The sequence below is a fragment of the Caloenas nicobarica genome, chromosome 2, assembly GCF_036013445.1.
Source record: "Caloenas nicobarica isolate bCalNic1 chromosome 2, bCalNic1.hap1, whole genome shotgun sequence".
NCBI classification, from domain to species: Eukaryota; Metazoa; Chordata; class Aves; order Columbiformes; family Columbidae; genus Caloenas; species Caloenas nicobarica.
In genome coordinates, this window is record NC_088246.1 from 123,847,545 (window position 1) to 123,866,875 (window position 19,331).

The 19,331-nt window shown below is 40.8% G+C and overlaps 1 protein-coding gene across 1 annotated transcript in view; it reads left to right on the plus strand.

Annotated features, from left to right (window-relative positions):
- Positions 1-16,196, plus strand: part of RGS20 (regulator of G protein signaling 20) — a 41,614-nt gene extending 25,418 nt beyond the window's left edge. The window contains exons 2-5 of the mRNA XM_065629270.1: positions 9,367-9,515; positions 13,608-13,694; positions 14,552-14,786; positions 16,008-16,196. Of these exons, the coding sequence (XP_065485342.1) occupies positions 9,367-9,515; positions 13,608-13,694; positions 14,552-14,786; positions 16,008-16,196 (660 nt within the window). The remainder of the gene's footprint in view (positions 1-9,366; positions 9,516-13,607; positions 13,695-14,551; positions 14,787-16,007) is intronic.
- Positions 16,197-19,331: the final 3,135 nt, after the last annotated feature.

A 19,331-nucleotide genomic window follows, 5' to 3' on the forward strand; every position in this document is an offset into this window, starting at 1 on the left:
TAGTTTATGCATACAGATACACATTCACCCTCCACATTCTCTTAGTAAGATGATAAAAGTCACTTTCAGTGATAAGATAAAACTCTCACTGTTGGTAATGATCCATGTAAATGCATTCAGGAAGCAGAAGGAGGATTTTTTAAGCAAAACACTTAGACAAATTTTGAAGAAAGGCATTTCAGACAATTCATAACACCTCTGCTTAGCACAACTTGGTGTTAAGTCTAACCCAAGATATGAAATCACTTTTCTCTGCAGCATAAAAATACAAGTACCAGATCAGATCCTCAGCTGGTATAAATCCCTCTGTCTTCACTGGCCATGGTGAAGTGATGTAGTTTTTCAGCAGCTGAAAATTTGACTCATGCTACATGTAATCAGCATTAATACTTCAAAATTGAATATATAAGAACTGGGATGGAATTTTCTCTCATCATAAGAAGATTTTGGTATTGCAAAGAAAACATGCTGATGGACGTACTTATATTTGATTGTCCAGGAAAATAAAACAGAAAATCCTTGACACTGGCCAGTAACAAATCCATTTAAAACAAGATACTAATTTCATGCCATGCAAACTAAAAACCTTAGAAAGGACACCTCTATCTTGCTTTTATTTCAAAGTGTCAGCTGACAAAACAAGCAACTGTCCTGGGGGGGTGGTGGGACAATAAGCTGTATTTACCAATTGCCATTTTCAAAGTGCACACCTGGAGATAAACAACATAATATGTTGGCTGATGCAAGAACATTTGCTCTGATGTTGACAGACAATACACCTAGTTTATTATTTTTTTTCTAACCACATTATAAAATTTCTCTACAAGGAGCAATCTGTCCAGTTCAGTTGCAAGTTCTTTCCCACTTCAATGCCAGATTGACTAAAACCAACAAAGTCTCCTGCCAGATCTGAGTGATCTGCCTGACAGCTCCAGGTCTAGGAGAATGTCTGTTCCCCAGGAATGCACCCTCTTGTTCTACAGCCAAATAGCAGCTCAGAACTATCCCTCACCGTTGAATTAACTTACTTTTATACACAGTTCAGCTCTCATGGCTCCTGGAGCTCCAAAGTGTTCCAGCTGATTGCTACAACTGTTTTCCCTGCCCAGTTCTGTACACGCATTTCTCTGCAACATCATACTACTGTTTTTAAAACAAACAACAAAAAAACCCCAACCAACCAACCAACCCAAAAATCATTATTTAAGCATCACTGTCAGGTTGTGGGGACAAGTTCAAGCTGCCTCTTATGCTACTTATGAAATGCAGCAGCTGATGGGGGAGCAATACCCATACCAAATTAAGGCTTTTGACACAGTCCCTCACAAAATCCTTGTCTCTAAAATGGAGGGATACGGATTTGATAGGTGGACTCTTTGGTGGATAAGAAATTGGCTGGATAGTCATATCCAGAGGGTAGTGGTCATTGTACTCAGCAGTGGTGAGGCCCTACCTTGAATACTGTGTTCAGTTTTGAGGTGCTGGAGAGAGTTCGGAGAAGGGCAACGAAGCTGTTAAGGGGTCTGGAAAACAAGTCTTATGGGGAACGGCTGAGGGAGCTGGGGCTGTTTAGCCTGGAGAAGGAGGCTGAGGGGAGACCTTATCACTTTCTACAACTATCTGAAAGGAGGTTGTAGCATGGAGGGGGTTGGTCTCTTCTCCCAAGTAGCACGTGATAGGACAAGAGGAATTGGCTTCAAGTTGTACCAGCGGAGGTTTAGATTGGAGATTAGGAAACATTTCTTCATGGAAAGGGTTGTCAGGCATTGGAACAGGCTGCTCAGGGAAGTGGTGGAGTCACCATCCCTGGAGGTGTTTAAAAGACATGTAGATGTGGTGCTTAGGGACATGGTTTAGTACCAGAGTTAGGTTATAGTTGGACTTGATCATCATGAGGGTCTCTTCCAACCGAAATGATTCTATGATTCTATGATTGGCTCAATATCAGGATGGACACTGGTGACAAGTGGTGTCCCTCAGGGGTCCTTATTGGGACAAATACTTTTTAATATCTTCATCAGTGACACAGGCAGTGGGATCAAGTTTTCGGATGACACCAAGCTGAGTGGTGTGGCTAACAGGCCTGAGGGACGGAATGCCATCCAGAGGGACCTGGACAAGCTGAAAAAGTGGGCCCATGTGAGACTTATGAGGTTCAACAAGGCCAAGTGCAAGATCCTGCACCTGGGTCAGGGCAACCCGTGGTATCAATACAGGCTGGGGGATGAAAGGATTGAGAGCAGCCCTGCCGAGAAGGACTTGGGGGTACTGGTAGATGGAAGATTGGACATGAGCCAGTGATGTGTGCTTGCAGCCCAGAAAGCCAACTGTATCTTGGGCTGCATCAAAAGGAATGTGGCCAGCAGGTTGAGGGAGGTGTTTCTACTGCTCTCTGCTCTGGTGAGACCCCACCTGCAGTCCTGCATCCAGCTCTGAAGCCCTCAGCACAGGAAAGACACCGACCTGTTGGAGAGGGGCCAGAGAAGGGCTACCAAGATGATCAGAGGGATGGAACACCTTTCCTGTGAGGACGGGCTGGGAGAATTGGAATTGTTCATTCTGGAGAAGTCTCCGAGGAAAAGACCTTATTGCATCTTTTCTGTACTTAAAAGGGACATGTAAGAAAGATGGGGACAGACTTTTTAGCAGGGCCTGTTACGCTAGGACAAGGGGTAATGGTTTTAAACTAAAATGAGGTAGATTCAGACTAGACATAAGGAAGAGATTTTTCACTATGAGGGTGGTGAAACACTGGCCCAGGTTGCCCAGAGAGGTGGGAGATGCCCCATCCCTGGAGACATTCCAGGCCAGGCTGGACGGGGCTCTGAGCAACCTCAGTTGAAGATGTCCCTGCTCATTGCAGGGAGGTTGGACTAGATGACCTTGGAAGGTCCCTTCCAACATAAACTATTCTATGATTCTACGTGCCTCTTATCTTACTTCCCGACTCTACCAGTTGTGTGTCTGCTGAGTGTATTCTCAACTAGGACAAAGAAAGTAAATTATTTAGCTAAACATAAGTAGCAACATAAATAATTCCCTTTAACAACTTTAAGGTAAGCCATTAGCTTAAAATGCTGTTGATTATTGAAATTTTCCTTATCAAAACAACCTTATCATTCATAATGTCAGTCCAGAAAATAAGGAAAGCCCTCTTTTAAAATTAGCAGTCACACTTCCACTGTTTTTGATTACACTTGATTGATACCCTTTGGCCTAATACTGTGGGGTAATAACTTGAAGAGGTTGCCAAGGTAGCACGTACCATAGCAGTAGCATCCACAGGTGAATAATTCTTCAACTAATATATAATGTTAGTCTCATCATTAATGAAAAGAACACAGGCACTACATTTTCTAATTGGTTTTGCACCTACTGCATGACCAAGTCAGATCACCTGATGTCCCAAATTAACAAACATAACATTATATGAAGAGAAGACCTTTCTCTTGGGAGGTCTAAAAAGGCCCTCTCCTTTTTGCCTTGGGCACCTAAAGTCTACTGAAGGAAAAAAAAATAGCTGCCTCCATTCCCACAGATCCGCAAGTCAGTCAAGCAATTGTTGAAGTTGTTACTAATGTGGGTTGTACTGTAAAGAAGCAGGGCATTTTGTAAATTCCTGTAAGTAATATTCACTTGAGTTGTTGAGGAATTTATTGTCCATTCCTGCACACAGCACAACTGAAAACAGTAATTCAAGCAGTTGTCTGGAAAGGTTCATTACACAGCAAGAAGCAGCAAAGTGTGATGGAGAACTTCAACGACCCATAGTGAATTTCTGGATATAACAGAGGTAGCAGAAAACCAACTACAGACATAAAATAAGGCTCTTCTGTTTCCGTCCCGTTAGTGGCTCTGTCATTAACTCACTGCACGACCTCAGACAACTTCCTTCACCTCTATGACTTTTTTCCATACACCTTCTAAGGTTATTATACTTTCCTGTGTATAGTCATACTAGGATAGTCTCAATGCTTTTCAAGGTACTTTTCTTTGAAAATAGGTCCTTATAGGACTTGCACAAACTCGGTGTCTGTGCCTTTGCCTCTGTTGCAGCCAAGGTGCAGCTTATAGGAGAGCAAAGCAGCAGATAGGGAGCTCATGGTTAACTTCTTCTATCACCATACACAGCTGCAAAATTGCAGGGCTTGTGTTTCCCTGGTTTACTTTTTTTATTACATCTTTTTTTAAAAAGCAAATCTAGAAAGCTAGCAAATATACATACGAAATTACAACATATCCTTTGGGCAGAGCCTATATATCTTGCTGTGCATTTTGGCCTCATGTGTGGCATTACAGTCTCAGTACAATCATGATTAGGATATACATTTACAACAAATTGTGCTGCAAACATTAACATTTTAACTTTATTTTGCAATTCTGGCTAGAGGATGAACCAGAAAAATGTAGACTTTTAATGTAAGACATCCACTTCTGTGGATTAATCATTCTTATGTGGCCAAAGGGAGTTAGTCCGGGTAGAAAGGTAAATAGAACCATGTGCTTGATGACCATTTGGTTTAGAGACAGAGCTGCATTAAAAATAAAAATAAATATTTTTTTTTAAAAAAAAGGGAAGAATGAAGTTAGAAAAACAATGACGGGATGGTTCACTTACTCATTGTTTGTTCTGTGAACCTGGAATAGCCTGATGTGTTTTTGTCTTATGTGTCTTAATACTATCTGTGCCAAAGGAGTTTCTACAACTTCATAATAACCTGCACCACTGTTCAGCTCTCTACCTTGCTATCCTATAAAATCGAGGCTACATAGCCTAAGGTAACTCATTATTTATCTCTGAAAGAAACAGAGAACAGCAGAACATCATAGCCTTTTACTGATCAGAAGATCAATATGCTTCTCATTTCCCCTTTCTAAACAACATAAACTCCTACAATTTTTCTGCGTAAGTCATGCTTTCTAAACATCTCATTAGATGTTTAGGCAGATGCTCTCTCTCTCTTGGAATGCGATACCTGTAGTACTTGCAGAGAGGAGTAAATTACTTCCTGTATCTTACCCCGGTATTCCTGCTAACACACCACAGAAAGTCACATCCTAATTAGTTTGTGATCAACTCCAAAGCTCTATTGAATATACAATATGACTGTCAATTGCCACAGGAAATACAAGATAATCACTAAACGGCTCTGTAATTCAAAAGCTTGGGCTGTCTTTAAGCCAACAGATATATTCCAGGCTTCTTTCTCTTATTTCCCATTTCTCTAATATAGCTCGGCTATCATGAAAGCACATTTTATCTGCTAAAAATATCTTTCAAAACAAATCTTCATCACATAAATGACCAAAACCTACTTGTTTATTCAATGAGAAAGTTTGTATACATCTGCCAAATAAAAATGTAAATGCATCATTTAATCTGAAGAAAAAAGTGTCCTGAATGTTTGTGTCGCTCAATCCTTCATTTTCCATAAACTGTGTGAGAAATCATACAATGATGAACGTTCATAAAAACCTATAGTACCAACAAACTTTTAAGGGGTATGATTCATAAGTGAAACAAAGAACATAATGCTGCTGGACAGTTTTTGTCATACAGCTGCTCACATGCTCCTCTCTTGCATTAAAGATGCCAAAGAACAGGGAGAAGAACCTGAAATGGTAACAATGGATCCAGAAAGATCTCTTGAATTAAGCCACAGTGGGATGAGGTGGGGAGGAAGAGTGTATTCTTCCTATTTCCACTGTCCTTTACCTTTCTCCTTTGAAAAAACAAACAAACAAGCACACACACCCCCAACAGGAACCAGCTTTTCCACTCAGACCACCATCAAATGGATTAGAGGTATGAATGCGTGAACTAGCTACATAGAACATCTCAAGAGTAAGACTGGATGGATTAGGCTATATAAACCACACATCTGAATCCAAGCTACACTTATCTAATCAATAATAGTTTACTTTCCAAAGAAGCGTGAAATATTGTTAGACATCACTCCAATAATGCTCTCTTTGCTATCACTTTCTAATTCACATATGAAGATGCTTTATTTTAAAAAGTATAGGTATCTGGAAGGAAACTAATACTGAGGGGTTCATTCTGTTCCTATGAATTTGAAACTCTGAAGGAAAGAAACCTGAATCTACAAATGTATTCTACATTTCACATTTATTCTTCCACATCCATCCAGAACTTGTACAGAATTTGCTACTCCAGCTAGATCCCTACAAGTCAATGGGTCCTGATAGTTCACCCAAGGGTGCTTAAAGAGCTGGCTGACATCAGAGCAAGACCTCTCTCCATGATTTTTCAACACTCCTGGGAATCTGGAGAGGTCCTGGATGACTGGAAGCTGGCAAATATTGTCCCAATCTACAAGAAGGGCAACCGGGATGACCCTGGCAACTACATGCCTGTCAGCCTCACTTCTGTACCCGGCAAAATCATGGAGAAGGTAATTCTGGGAGTTATTAGAAAAACACCTGAACAACAACACACGTCATTGGTCCCAGCCGGCACAGGTTCATGAAGGGAAAGTCCTGCTTGACCAACTTAATTTCTTTCTACAACAAGGTTACCCAGCTAATGGACCAAGGGAAGCCTGTCAATGTGATCTTTTTGGATTTCAGTAAAGCCTTCAACACTGCCTCTCACAGTATCCTCCTGGACCAGATGTCCAGCATACAGCTGGACAAACACACAATGCAGTGGGTGCGCAACTGGCTGCCAGGCTGGGATCAAAGGGTTCTAGTAAAAGGGGTCATGTTGGGCTGGTGGCCAGTCACTAGTGGGTTTCCACAGAGATCCATCTTAGGGCCAGCACTCTTCAATGTCTTCATAAATGACTTGAACACAGGACTCGAGGGAACACTAAGTAAGTTCACGGATGACAAAATTGGGAGGAGCTGTTGACATTCTCGAGGGCAGAGAGGCCCTGCAGAGGGATCTGGACAAACTGGAGAACTGGGCAATCACCAACCACATGAAGTTCACCAAGGGCGAGTGCCGGATTTTGCACCTGGGACATGGCAGCCCTGGCTGTACATACAGACTGGGGAATGAGACGCTGGAAAGCAGCTCTGTTAAGAAGGATCTTGGGGTTCTGGCTGATGGCAAGTTGAACATGAGCCAACACTGTGCCCTGGCAGCCAAGAGGATAACCATGTCCTGGGGTGCACCAAGCACAGCATGGCCAGCCGGGCGAGGGAGGTGATTGTCCCGTTCTGCTCTGCACTGGTGCAGCCTCACCTGGAGCACTGGGTGCAGTTCTGGGCGCCACAGCATAAAAAGGATATTAAGCTACGGGAGTGTGTCCAGAAGAGGGCTACAAAGTTGGTGAAGGGTTTGGAGAGGAAGCCGTATGAGGAGCAGCTAAAGTCACCTGGTTTGTTCACCCTGGAGGAGACTAAGAGGAGACTTCATTGTGGTCTACAGCTTCCTCGCAAGGGGAGGAAGAGGGGCAGGCACAAATCTCTTCTCTCTGGCGACCAAAGATAGGACCCAATGGAATGGCAGGAAGATGTGCCAGGGGAGGTTTAGATTGGACACTAGGAAAAGGTTCTTCCCCCAGAGGGTGGTGGACACTGGAACAGGCTCCCCAGGGAGGTGTCACGGCCCCAAGCCTGGCAGTGTTCAAGAAGAGACTGGACAAGGCCCTCAGACACATGGTGTGAACTGTGGGGTTGTCCTGTGCAGGGACAGGAGTTGGACTCGATGATCCTTGTGGGTCCCTTCCAGCTCAGGACATTCTGTGATTCTATACATTTTGAAATGAGAAAGGTGGTGGGGTTTTGGGAGCTATGTTATTTTTCTGATTTTCTCTTTTTTGGTATTTAGGTATTGCTTGTCAGGTTAGGTCTACAGAGTTACAAAATGGGTTATCATTTATATCTGTACTGTTATCCTTTTAATTTATTCCTCCAGCAAAACAGGTGCACCTTCTGCTCAGCATGTCATGCATTTTTCTCTCGGGAGAGTGGGTGGTTCTCACAAAAACAAAAACTATTAAGCTCTATAAAAGGGAAAAAAATTCAGCAGAGAAAAATCCAGCACACTTTAATGCTGCACTCTGCTAAAATAATCTTTCTTCTCCTGACACTTCTCTCAAGTCCATGACAGCACCTGTGCATTCTCCCCCAACTTACCACAGTAATATTTTCTAAACCTGGCTAAACATTTTATAAAGGAAGGCAACTTTTAACCCTCCAGTATTCATCTCATCAGATTTTTTAATTGATAATTTAATATCAGACTTGAAACAAAGAACTCAAAATCTGTAGCAGCTAATTTGAGTTCCCCTACAACTGTCATGGTCCCAAAAGAACTTTTAGCAACCTGAAAAACCTGCACACAAAGAGGTCTCATGACACAGGAGGATGAGTAGTTATGTATCCAAAAATCCAATACAATCAAAATGAAGACGTACTCGTCTTTGTACAAGCTGGAATTTCATCTATAAAAGACATCTGTCACTTAAATATGGCACAACCCTCAGCATAATAGGGAGAGCATTATTAAGTGCTGTAGGGCAAGTTTGAAGCTCATAGAGAGGTCAGAAAGAGACAGGGACTTCAAGGGGACTTGTCATCTCATTAACACCATTTCTCTGCACAATCTGCAGAACTCAGGCTCCAAAAAGGTTTCCTAGAACAGTACAAAAACCATAACCAGTGTTTCCACCAAAAAATGTTTCATTCTGTCTTCAGCTGGGGGAGGCAACCAAAAACCTGCATGTTAAATATTAAGATGCAGTCATAAGTTTTCTCCAGTAATAACTCCTCGTCTTCCCTTGATTCCTTCTTGAGAGAAAAACATTTTAAAAATCTGTGGCAGTCAGACCTCTAATGGACAGATAAGTATTATTGACCTTTCTCCTTTGCTATAGGACAACCAGCAAGTTTGAGACATCCTGAACTCTCACCAAAGAGAGCTCATGTGTCTCTCAAGCATCACTAAACCTGTGCATTGGCTCATCAAGACGAGAAAGAAAATTTTAAAAAGAAAAGAAAAAAAGAGGCTCTACCTACCTCTATTCTGTACCATTTTCTTTAAGATTAGCCTTGAAGTCAAAACCTCAGGAAACCCTTTTCAACTCTGAGGCTTATATACCACTGTCCTAAGAGCTGCAGCTCTCTGAGACCCCTCACTTCCACCTTTTGCTCTCTGCATCACCGCTCTCTTCTCTTTGTATGCCCACCCACGTGCAGAATTCAATAGCCACTTGTTTTCCATCACAGCACTTAAATATAAAATCTGTGCATTTTCCAAAAGATTCAACACCTAAGAGCATCTGTGTGGAAAAGCCAAGCATTTAGCTTTTCAGTTCCCTCAGGAGCTGTGGCCTTCAGCAGTTCTTGGTAAGACTGAGATGTTTCTTACTTGCCTCTTCTCTTGCTGTCTAGCAGCCCATGGGATCAGAGCGGATGGAGATGCGCAAACGGCAGATGTCTACGACCCCGGAGACACCAGGTGCTGCACCAGCTCCGCACAGCACAGGGAACCGGGGGTCCAACGCCTGCTGCTTCTGCTGGTGCTGCTGCTGCAGCTGCTCATGGTAACCCCTGTCATTCAAGCCTCTGGGGAACAGAACAGCCGGGGAGGGAGGTAATAGCCACTGAATTGGACAACACAAGCCAAACAAACCACCTGGGTAACTCTGCAAGCCTGAGTCTAATAGAGGTGACTGTGCTCTAGTACTAGACACAACCTTCTACTCCAGTTTACTCTTTTTTTTTTTCCTGCCATTGAAATAACATTTTTTTTTTTTTACAAAAAAATCTCTGTACAGTATCTTTGTTGTACTTTTGTTGTCAATACTGTGTAATGGAAGGTCTGAGTTGTGCAGGACTGGTTCCCCTCAGCCTTGAGCTTCACCAGGGCTTCCAGTACAAACTGAAAGCAATACCAGAATATGTAATAGCTTTAGATTTATCACTGGAACTTAGCAATGAGCACAAGTGGTGTTAAACAGAGTTAGGAGAAGGTGGAAGAATTTTTAGGTCAGAAAACAAATAACCAGGTGCCCAGGGCTGTTCTTTTGTTTCAAAACTTGATCTGTTGTCATTAATTAGTGTTGCCAATTTATGACACCTGCAACTCACATGAAGTTAATCCTTAGGATCAGAGATTTTAAGTATTGTAAGTATTTGCTGAAGATGAGGAGTTAAGCAAAACATAATTCAGAAGAACTCCTATTACAAGGTGATAAGGAGGAAAATTTATCAGGGAAGCAAGGCAAAAGAGGAAAAGGAATCACTTAATTACTAAATTAATGACATGTTCACCTTCCATTTCTTACCAGCTCCTCCAGATACAAGGGATTTAATTCACAACTGAAGTAAAGCTTCCCATACTCAAAAGTCCTGTATCTGTTTGGGCCCAAATGTTAATTAATGGGTGAGACCAGAACTTGCGTTGAAATAAAGAAAAAAGAAGTCTTAAACAGTCTTAGGAGTTCAACCAAAACAGACAGCAAGCTGAATGCTTCTTACAAATGCACTATCCACCAGAGCAGGCAAAGCTGGCACTGAGGTGGAGGAAAGAAGTCATAACTAATCTTACAGCCTAGGCTAGCAATCTATTCCACCATTATTTTTTTTCCAACAGCAGCTGATAGCAAATGCTTTGGAAAACAGCATTAGCAGGTGAGGGAAGGGCAGGCTGATCACCCCTTTCCTATTGGTACTCAGCTCATCAGAAAGAGAAATTACCCAATTCTGCCCTCTCCAATGTAAACAGTGAGTATTCTACAAGGGCAAAAAGGCTGCTTGGATTTTTTTGCAAGATGCCAAGTACCGTGGCTTTGATCCTACCAAGCTTTTCAGCAGGTGCTTAGAGGTAAACTAAGGTAGAGTTTCAGGAGACAGTGGGTAGTGTGCCTGTACAGGATCAGTTCGCTACCCTGCAGAATGGCATCTATGTAAAAGCATCACCACACAAATTCCAGGGTCATCTGAACAGCTGTCCCGTGCAATCACAAGTCGTTTGATCTAGAGCTGCATATTACACAAACATGTCTTTCCACAAAAGCACATTTATCTACTAAGTTGGAGTACATAAAATCTGCATTTTATCTTTTAAATTGTTGGTGAAGTGGGTTTTTTTGCCATTTTACCTGACATCTTCAGGATGCTCATTTTCTGTGCACCTCACTGTTCAAACAATTCAAAGAAAGCAATTTATTCGATAGGGTGTGTGAAAGTACCCAAATTTCATGATGCTTAAAATTCCTATTTGCATTTCAGAATCATCTGGGAAACCAACAGAGGCTCCAAAACAGAGCAGCTTGTTTTACTTTTAAAATAATTTCCGATTTTTTTTGAGAACAATTGTTTTCTACTAGCAAGAAAAGCAAAACAAACCGTAATTAAGCTATTTATATTCCCTATTCATAGAGCCTTTCCTCAAAATAGCTCAAGTACTTCGCACAGAAAAATTATGAATAGGAATAAAAATAAGAGTCATGAGTCATGCCGCCGAGTTGCTGAGCATCCAATATCCAGCATACTCTTAATAGTAGATTTAGAATGAAGTACTGGTGAAAGGAGTCTCTCAGCTGGATGCTCAGAGCCTGTGTTCATTCCTGCAGCCAAAACTCAAGCCTCCAGCCTGTTACTCTTCCAGATCCTGACAAGTTGCAGTATTGCACTAGTCTCTTTTTTTTTCGTTTGTTTGCTGGTACATTTGTAGGGAAAGAGTCTACCTGCAAGTCATTTTCTGAGGTATGGCATGTTTTCTTAAGCTCTTATTTGTCTTTTTCCTCTTTTGTGCATTATCCTAGGAAGACTGTAATCCTTTCTTTTGGATTTGTTGTTTGCCCTCAATCCAAAAATAACTCTGACAAGCATATCATTTCTTGTCTGTGTGTGAGGAACACATAATATATCACTTTGCATATTAAAAAAAGGCCTGAATCACTGGTAAAAAGGGTAGTAAAGGATCGAGACCTATATAACCCAAAAGAATAGAAAACTATGATTAACTGCCTTTTTTTTTTTTTCCCGAAAAGGTGAATTGAAAAAACTAATTAGTTTGAATGTATGGCTCAGATGTTGCAGAAAAAAATGTGTTTGTAATAACTGCTCTACAGCTTAGCAACAGGAAAGCTTCACTATCCCTTCAATGCATGGACTGCCTTGGTAAAGAGAAAAGCAGGTCTCTGCACATTATAGACTAATGCTAGAGAAAGCAAGAAGAGGAGATAACCAGTAAAGTTTCATATAAGACAAAGCCACGAGTTTAGAAGGCAGAAAGGACAGAAAAATCAGCTGGTTTAACAAAAAGCCTTACTAGAGATAAATGAGATTCTTAAGGATTAAGGCAACAAAACTGTTACAAGATTAGCATTAAAGGTAAGATACAAATGAAGAAATTAAATTTGATATTTTCCTAGAAGTTAGAACAACTTTATTGCTTTATTGCAGCTGAAGGACCTGTTTCACGTGAATTACAGGTTATACCTCACCTGGACATTTTCTTCTTGACAAATTTTAAGCAGCTTTACAGATTATATGAATGTGCGTGTGCATTTCTCACTAAACTATGATAGCGTATGAACTGGAACATAGTCCCTATTCCCTAACAAGAAATACGTATATTCTCAAATCCAGTCTCAAACGAAAATGAATCATCTGCAACTACAACGGGAATTTTTAAAAACTACAGTTATTTAAACTAACATTTGCTGAAATAGCAGGAGTTGACAGCTACCCTTTGATGGGACATGAAAATCTCTCAGTGATCACTAGTGATTGCAGTAAACTTTTTTTTTTTTTGGTAATGCTACAAATAAACTAATACTCATTTCCAGTCAGACATACTCAAAACGATATTCAGCAACTATATATCTGCTCTTTGTGCTCCAGGCCTCACATTTTGAAGCATATACTAGCGCTTTTCTAAAGTTGCAATGAATTACTACACAATCTGGCTATATTTACACCTGAACTCTGAAAGATGCTTACACTTCCCACAACACATAAAGAAGTGTCTACCTTGCTTAAAACTTGTGGCTCAGCTTCTGAACTCTGGCTTTCTTGTAACATGGTATCGTGATTCTAAACCAGAGTCTTGGCCTTCATCGTGCCCTGTGGATATAAAAAATAGCCAAGGCGGAAAAAAAAAAAATCGAAACTAAAACCCAAAACAACCAACCTTGAATAACTCAAAATAAAGCCAGATCATCTAGTCGAACTTAAGTAAAAACATTGCATCAAGCATACCCAGTATAATAAGGATCAATGGAGAATAGATTTGTTATGTGATAAAAGGTACTCATGTATAAATATATATCCCATACATATATATACTCGTGTACACATACATACATATATATATATATATATAGGGAATTTGACTCGATGATCCTCACGGGTCCCTTCCAACTCAAGACAGTCTATGAATCTATGGTCCCTGTATAGAAAGTCTATGTGATACAATATTGAACAGCATGCAGCTACATTAAAGTTTGCCAGGTTTATACAACTGTCAAATTAATCTCAAAGCATAACTATGGGTAATGTGGCTAATGCTAGCTTCTGTCCTTTTATCTGATTTTTTTTTTTTTAATTTTGGAGGAAAAGCATCTGGGGTACGTTCAGCCTCTTCCTTTGTAAAGTTGACTAAGATTTTATTTGCTACCTTGCAGTCTTACTGTTAGAAATCAAGATGAAGAGAGAGCAAGGAGAACATCTCATGAACTCCAAGCAGAGGGTATTCCAAACTGTGAGGAAAGGTATGGTCTTTACTAAGTGTTCTGTCAAGCTAAAGTGAAACAAACCCAAGAAAACATGCTAAATAATTAAAGTGAATTACCTGAAATATGCAAATAACTATTATCACCTATTTGTCATTTATGCTGAATTTGCAATCATCTGTCTCTTACCTCCTAAGGAACCAAAGGTCTGATCTATGATCTCCTACCTTATCTATATGCAGCATGTAACCACATCCCCACTTTCATAACATGGCAGATCAAAAACAGCATTGTAAACAGTCTCCTTTTCTTCTGAAGTAATTTTTAAATACAACCTGTTCCCCCCCAACAACTCTGTAATGAAGCTAACTGGTAGTGCTCAGCCTTACAAAAATAATAACTATGAAGAGGAGCTCAGAGCTCAGATCCTCTCAAGAGTCAGGCAACTGCCTCTTCAGAATTGCTCCAACAGGTAGGAGCACCTGTAAAACTGTAATAGACAGGAGGGTGCCTTTTACGGGGTTTGAATCATTGCTTCTTTCTACATATTTTCATTCAATTTTTAACAATGATTCAACAAGGACTACTAGGCATAGAAAAAATGCTTAGCTGTTGCAGAGGAACTTTGTTGCAATTACTTTGAGCAACAAACTGCAATTTCTGCATCACAGCGCTGGCAGGCATCTGCATCTGAGATTTTGATAAGCACACTTTGAAAGAGCATCTTATAAATACGTTTACTAGAGTTTGCCCTTGGGTAGTTCAGGTGAGGAATTAGAGCCTTGTGAACCTTGTGATTTTTTCCCGTCATAATGGCAGATGCCTCCTGCCAGCTGCAAACAGCTTCAGTAACAATCACTACCTTCTCTCTTCTTGTCCTCTCCTTCCCCCCCAAGCCCAGCTCCTACTCTTGAAGAAGTTAATGCCTGGGCTCAATCATTTGACAAGTTGATGCTAACTCCAGCTGGCAGAAATGCTTTTCGTGAATTTCTACGAACAGAATTCAGCGAGGAAAACATGCTTTTCTGGATGGCCTGCGAGGAACTAAAACAAGAATCCAACAAAAGTGTCATTGAAGAAAAAGCAAGACTAATTTATGAAGATTATATTTCCATCCTTTCTCCAAAAGAGGTATATTACTATATATTATATTACTGTCCCAAACACATTCTTTGGTGCTGTTTTGCACAGTTAGTGTGTTTAAAGTGTGTTTTGTGTCTAAAGCTACAACAACACTCAGGGAGAACTTTTCTCCCCCCACGTTCCACTGCCAACAAGCAGAGATTTAGGGGAAAAAGGCAAACCCATCGTTGAGGTGAGATGGTCAAAACTATGTTCAGCGGCTGTAAGAAAGTTCCCATGCTACCCTGGCATGCTGATCTGAGGCCTTTAGTTTGCGGCACAAATATACAGATCATCACTTCATCCTTGCTCTAATTTTATTTGTTGAACAAACCAGTTTCTTTTTTCTTTACACTAGGAAGGGGGAGGGGGTGTGTGTATCTCTCCAAAAGCACAGTAACCACAAATAAAGTGTTACTGGCAAAGCGTAAATTGTTCAAAGAGCAGCTGACAAAATACGGCATGGAACAAACACGACGACTTCCTGAAAATTTTAAAAACTGTTTGTCACTTTGCTGTTAGCAAATATGTCACATTTTGAAGACACCTCAGTTCAGTTTGAATATAATCCTGCCAAGTAGGCTGGAATTTTAAGTCTTCCAATATCCTTGCAAAACTCAATTGTTTGCAGTGCAAGCTATACTTACCTACTTACAAAAATGCTGTCTAAATCTAGTCGGTCTAGTCTACTAATACTAATATCTTTCTGCAGAGACTAGAGCCTTGCAGAAAAATAAAGATGACATGTATGTTGTATGGCATCATTATATAGCCATACTTGTGGTTCACATCAATTCACCCTGCTTTTTACCACAGGAATTTGATTAAGCAACAGCTTCCCAGGTTACAGTTTTGGTCTGCGTCACAGTGCTTACTCCAAATTCAGTCTCTTTGCAGCGGCACTAACTCCCAAGGAAACAAACTGTCACAAAACATCACAAATTCTCTCTACTACAGAGCAGGAGGTTGGTCTGGAAACAGTCCCCCAGTCTCTCAGGTTTCAGTAATAACAGGATTGCAAACAGCCTTCTTCAAAGTAAGGTCACCTCAGTGAGATAATTTCTCTATCTATCAGAGATTACTACTTCCAAATTTCAACACAGGCATTTTTTGCCTAAGTATATTTCGCAGTTTTTACACTCTCAAAGGACATCAGCTGAAATGGTTAAAAAAGCCTGCTTTTTCAAGCCAACCACTATTAATTATGTGACTTTCTATTTTAATATGCAGGTCAGTCTGGACTCCAGAGTACGAGAAGTTATTAACCGAAATATGCTGGAACCCTCACAACACACCTTTGATGACGCACAGCTTCAAATTTATACCTTAATGCACAGAGACTCCTACCCCCGGTTTATGAACTCTGCTATTTATAAGGACTTGCTTCGGTCCTTATCTGAAAAATCCATTGAAGCATAGGATTTTTTTCTTAAATGTATTTATTTGACAACAAGTGGAACTCTGGGCTACACCAATTCACAGGGAATTTAGAATTAATCAGATATTTACCTGAAAATAACTCAGGCAAGTTTTACTACAGACTGAATGATTTAAACCCGCACAAAGCTCTGACACAATCAGCTAACTAGAGTTTCTGATCAAATTCAGTGTTACTTTGCCAACGAAAATGAAGAGAATGAACAGAAAGTGCTGGTGTTCAAAAAATGCAGTATTTTTTCAAATGCAGCACGCAACTCAGATGCAAATCTGTTACAATGTATGTCTGAGGTACAAATGCCAACTGAGCATGAAAACCAAATTTTATTTTTAAGTGGAGTGTTAAATTTTTCTTGGAAACCAAACCAGTTGCCCCATCCACACTGGGACCAAAGTGAAGACAGTACTGTCAATATCTGGGTTATGCTAGACAACGTTTCACATATTGTACGGATCGTACCTGGCACAGGTACGCTCCACTCGTCTTGGTAAATTTAATTCGTATACGGTGTGCTAAAGGAAATCAGTATGGCAACCTCAAGGTTATGAAAGCTAATGGTTGAAATAATGCTGCCTATAAAAATCTTTTGCTGAAGAATTGTTATTTTACTACTAGAGTCTGCTGAAAGCATTTTTAAGTTCATATTGTTGATGTTTATAAAGTTAAATTATTTACTTAAGAGGAGGAAAAGTCTGGGCATTTGAATTCCGAAATAAAGCACAAGAATTCTCACATATTCTTCTCTTCCCTTGGTAGGTAGATGTAAAAAACATCTCAGTATTCGCTCCTGACAGGATGGCAGTATCAGCCACCTTGGGTTTGTATACATTAAATTCTCCTGTTACCTGACAGATCTCATAAGGTTTCTATTACAGATACTCATGTATTTAACTGGAACTACTCTGTTCTGACTTAGCACTATTTCAGACTGTCCAGAAGAAAAGCAACAGCTCTATCTGCTAATAAACCACGTTCACTTACAGTATCCCCCAAACATTACACTTGATTTCTGACCATATCCTAGAGTCAGTAAGCACAGGAAGTACTTGGAAGAAAGTAAATGGAATTCTGCATGATCTGTTTGTACATCTGTTATTCTAGTAACTTATTTTCAATTACAAGATACACTACAATTCCACTATATTAAATTTTGGCATTTCTAGTGGACTTCAATTGTACATCTTCCTGCACATTTATTTAAATGAATCAAATGACACATATAGGTAGGAAAAGGACACTTTGGGAACAAAGAAAAAAATACCCCTAGAAGGAAAGAACCAGACAGGCATAGTTCAGTGACATTTACTGTAGCCTTTCTAAAACCTGCTATTTGCCTAATTCCAGCACTATGGAAAAGCACAAAATGAGGACTTTCTGTCTCTGAGAAAAAGGAAATGGGAATAATACAGCAGAATTTAGGAAATCAGTTTAATTGTTTCCTCAGTGCACTCGGCAGGAGACACATTCTCTCCTTACTGCATTTACCTTATTAAACAAAACCCAAGATTTTCCATTACACGGCACCGCAGGAGAAGACCTGAGACACGGCAAGTTAGCAACAATAGTTATGGACCAGTTACCATCATCTCCTTCCAAAAACAAAGCACTATTCAGCATGTCAGCACAAAAATGTAAACCAAAAAGCTTGAGTGAGACAGCAAAACAAAGTGTTTTGCCCTCTGTAGTACAACACTGGATGACTAGGTTAAGACAGAACCTTCTATATACCACTATTTAAGACACAGTCCAGTTTAGCAGTTGCCACCGCTGAATGTATCAACATCGGTTACCCCAGCTGAACTTGTACTGCCGGATTTTGCACCTGGGCCACGGCAACCCTGCCTGTACATACAGACTGGGGGACAAGATGCTGGAAAGAAGCTCTGCAGAGAGGGGTCTGGGGGTTCTGGTCAATGGCAAGTTGAACATGAGCCAACGGTGTGCCCTGGCAGCCAAGAGGGCAACCGTGTCCTGGGTGCATCCAGCACAGCATGGCCAGCCGGGCAGGGAGGTGATGGTCCCGCTCTGCTCTGCACTGGTGCAGCCTCACCTGGAGCACTGTGTGCAGTTCTGGGCACCACAGCATAAAAATGATATAAAGCTACTGGAGTGTGTCCAGAAGAGGGCTACGAAGTTGGCGAAGGGTTTGGAAGGGAAGCCGTATGAGGAACAGCTAAAGTCACTTGGTTTGTTCAGCCTGGAGAAGAGGAGACTGAGGGGAGACCTCATGGTGGCTACAGCTTCCTCACAAGGGGAGGAGGTAGGGTAGGCAGCGAATTCTTCTCTTCAGCAACCAATGACAGAACCTGAGGGAATAGCCAGAATATGTGCCAGGGGAGGTTTAGGTTGGACATCAGGAAAACGTTCTTCACCCAGAGGGTGGTGGAGCACTGGAACAGGCTCCCCAGGGAGGTGTCACGGCCCCAAGCCTGACAGTGTTCAAGAAGAGACTGGACAAGGCCCTCAGACACATGGTGTGAAACGTGGAGTTGTCATATGCAGGGACAGGAGTTGGACTCGATGATCCTTATGGGTCCCTTCCAACTCAGAGCTTTGGAGATCACAGAATCATAGAATGTCCTATCAGTACAATCTCAGTTTACATAAAGTGTTACATGATAGGTAGTAATTTGAACAAAGCAAACGAGATCAATCAATAAAGCAGCATATTCACGGGGAGCTTGCAGTCAGCCTGACAAAGCTGTACTTGTTTTAATCAGCATGGGTAAGGACTGCTCTAAAACCCTAAACTGACAAAGTAAGTTTAAGTAGGTCAAATTCAGCTTGCTGGAAAGATCATACACACATATCAAACAAAAAGTTCAAAGTGTGTCATTTCACAAAATGGAGGATTTTGTTTCTTTTAAGTCACATCTCTTCCCTGCAAAAATACCTCATTAAGAGCTGGAAAACACACCAAATACTCATACTTTTTAATCAAACAACATATTCTATTATTCTGCAAGAAAAAGAAAAAGATGCAATGAAATTAGAAGGGAGAGAAAACAATATTGGTTTGGGCAGTTCTATGGTTAACATCAGGTTATTAAAAAATAATTTCTTAGCTTATTTTCCATGTGCCACAACTTCTAAGCAATTAAAATTCTCTAGGCAAT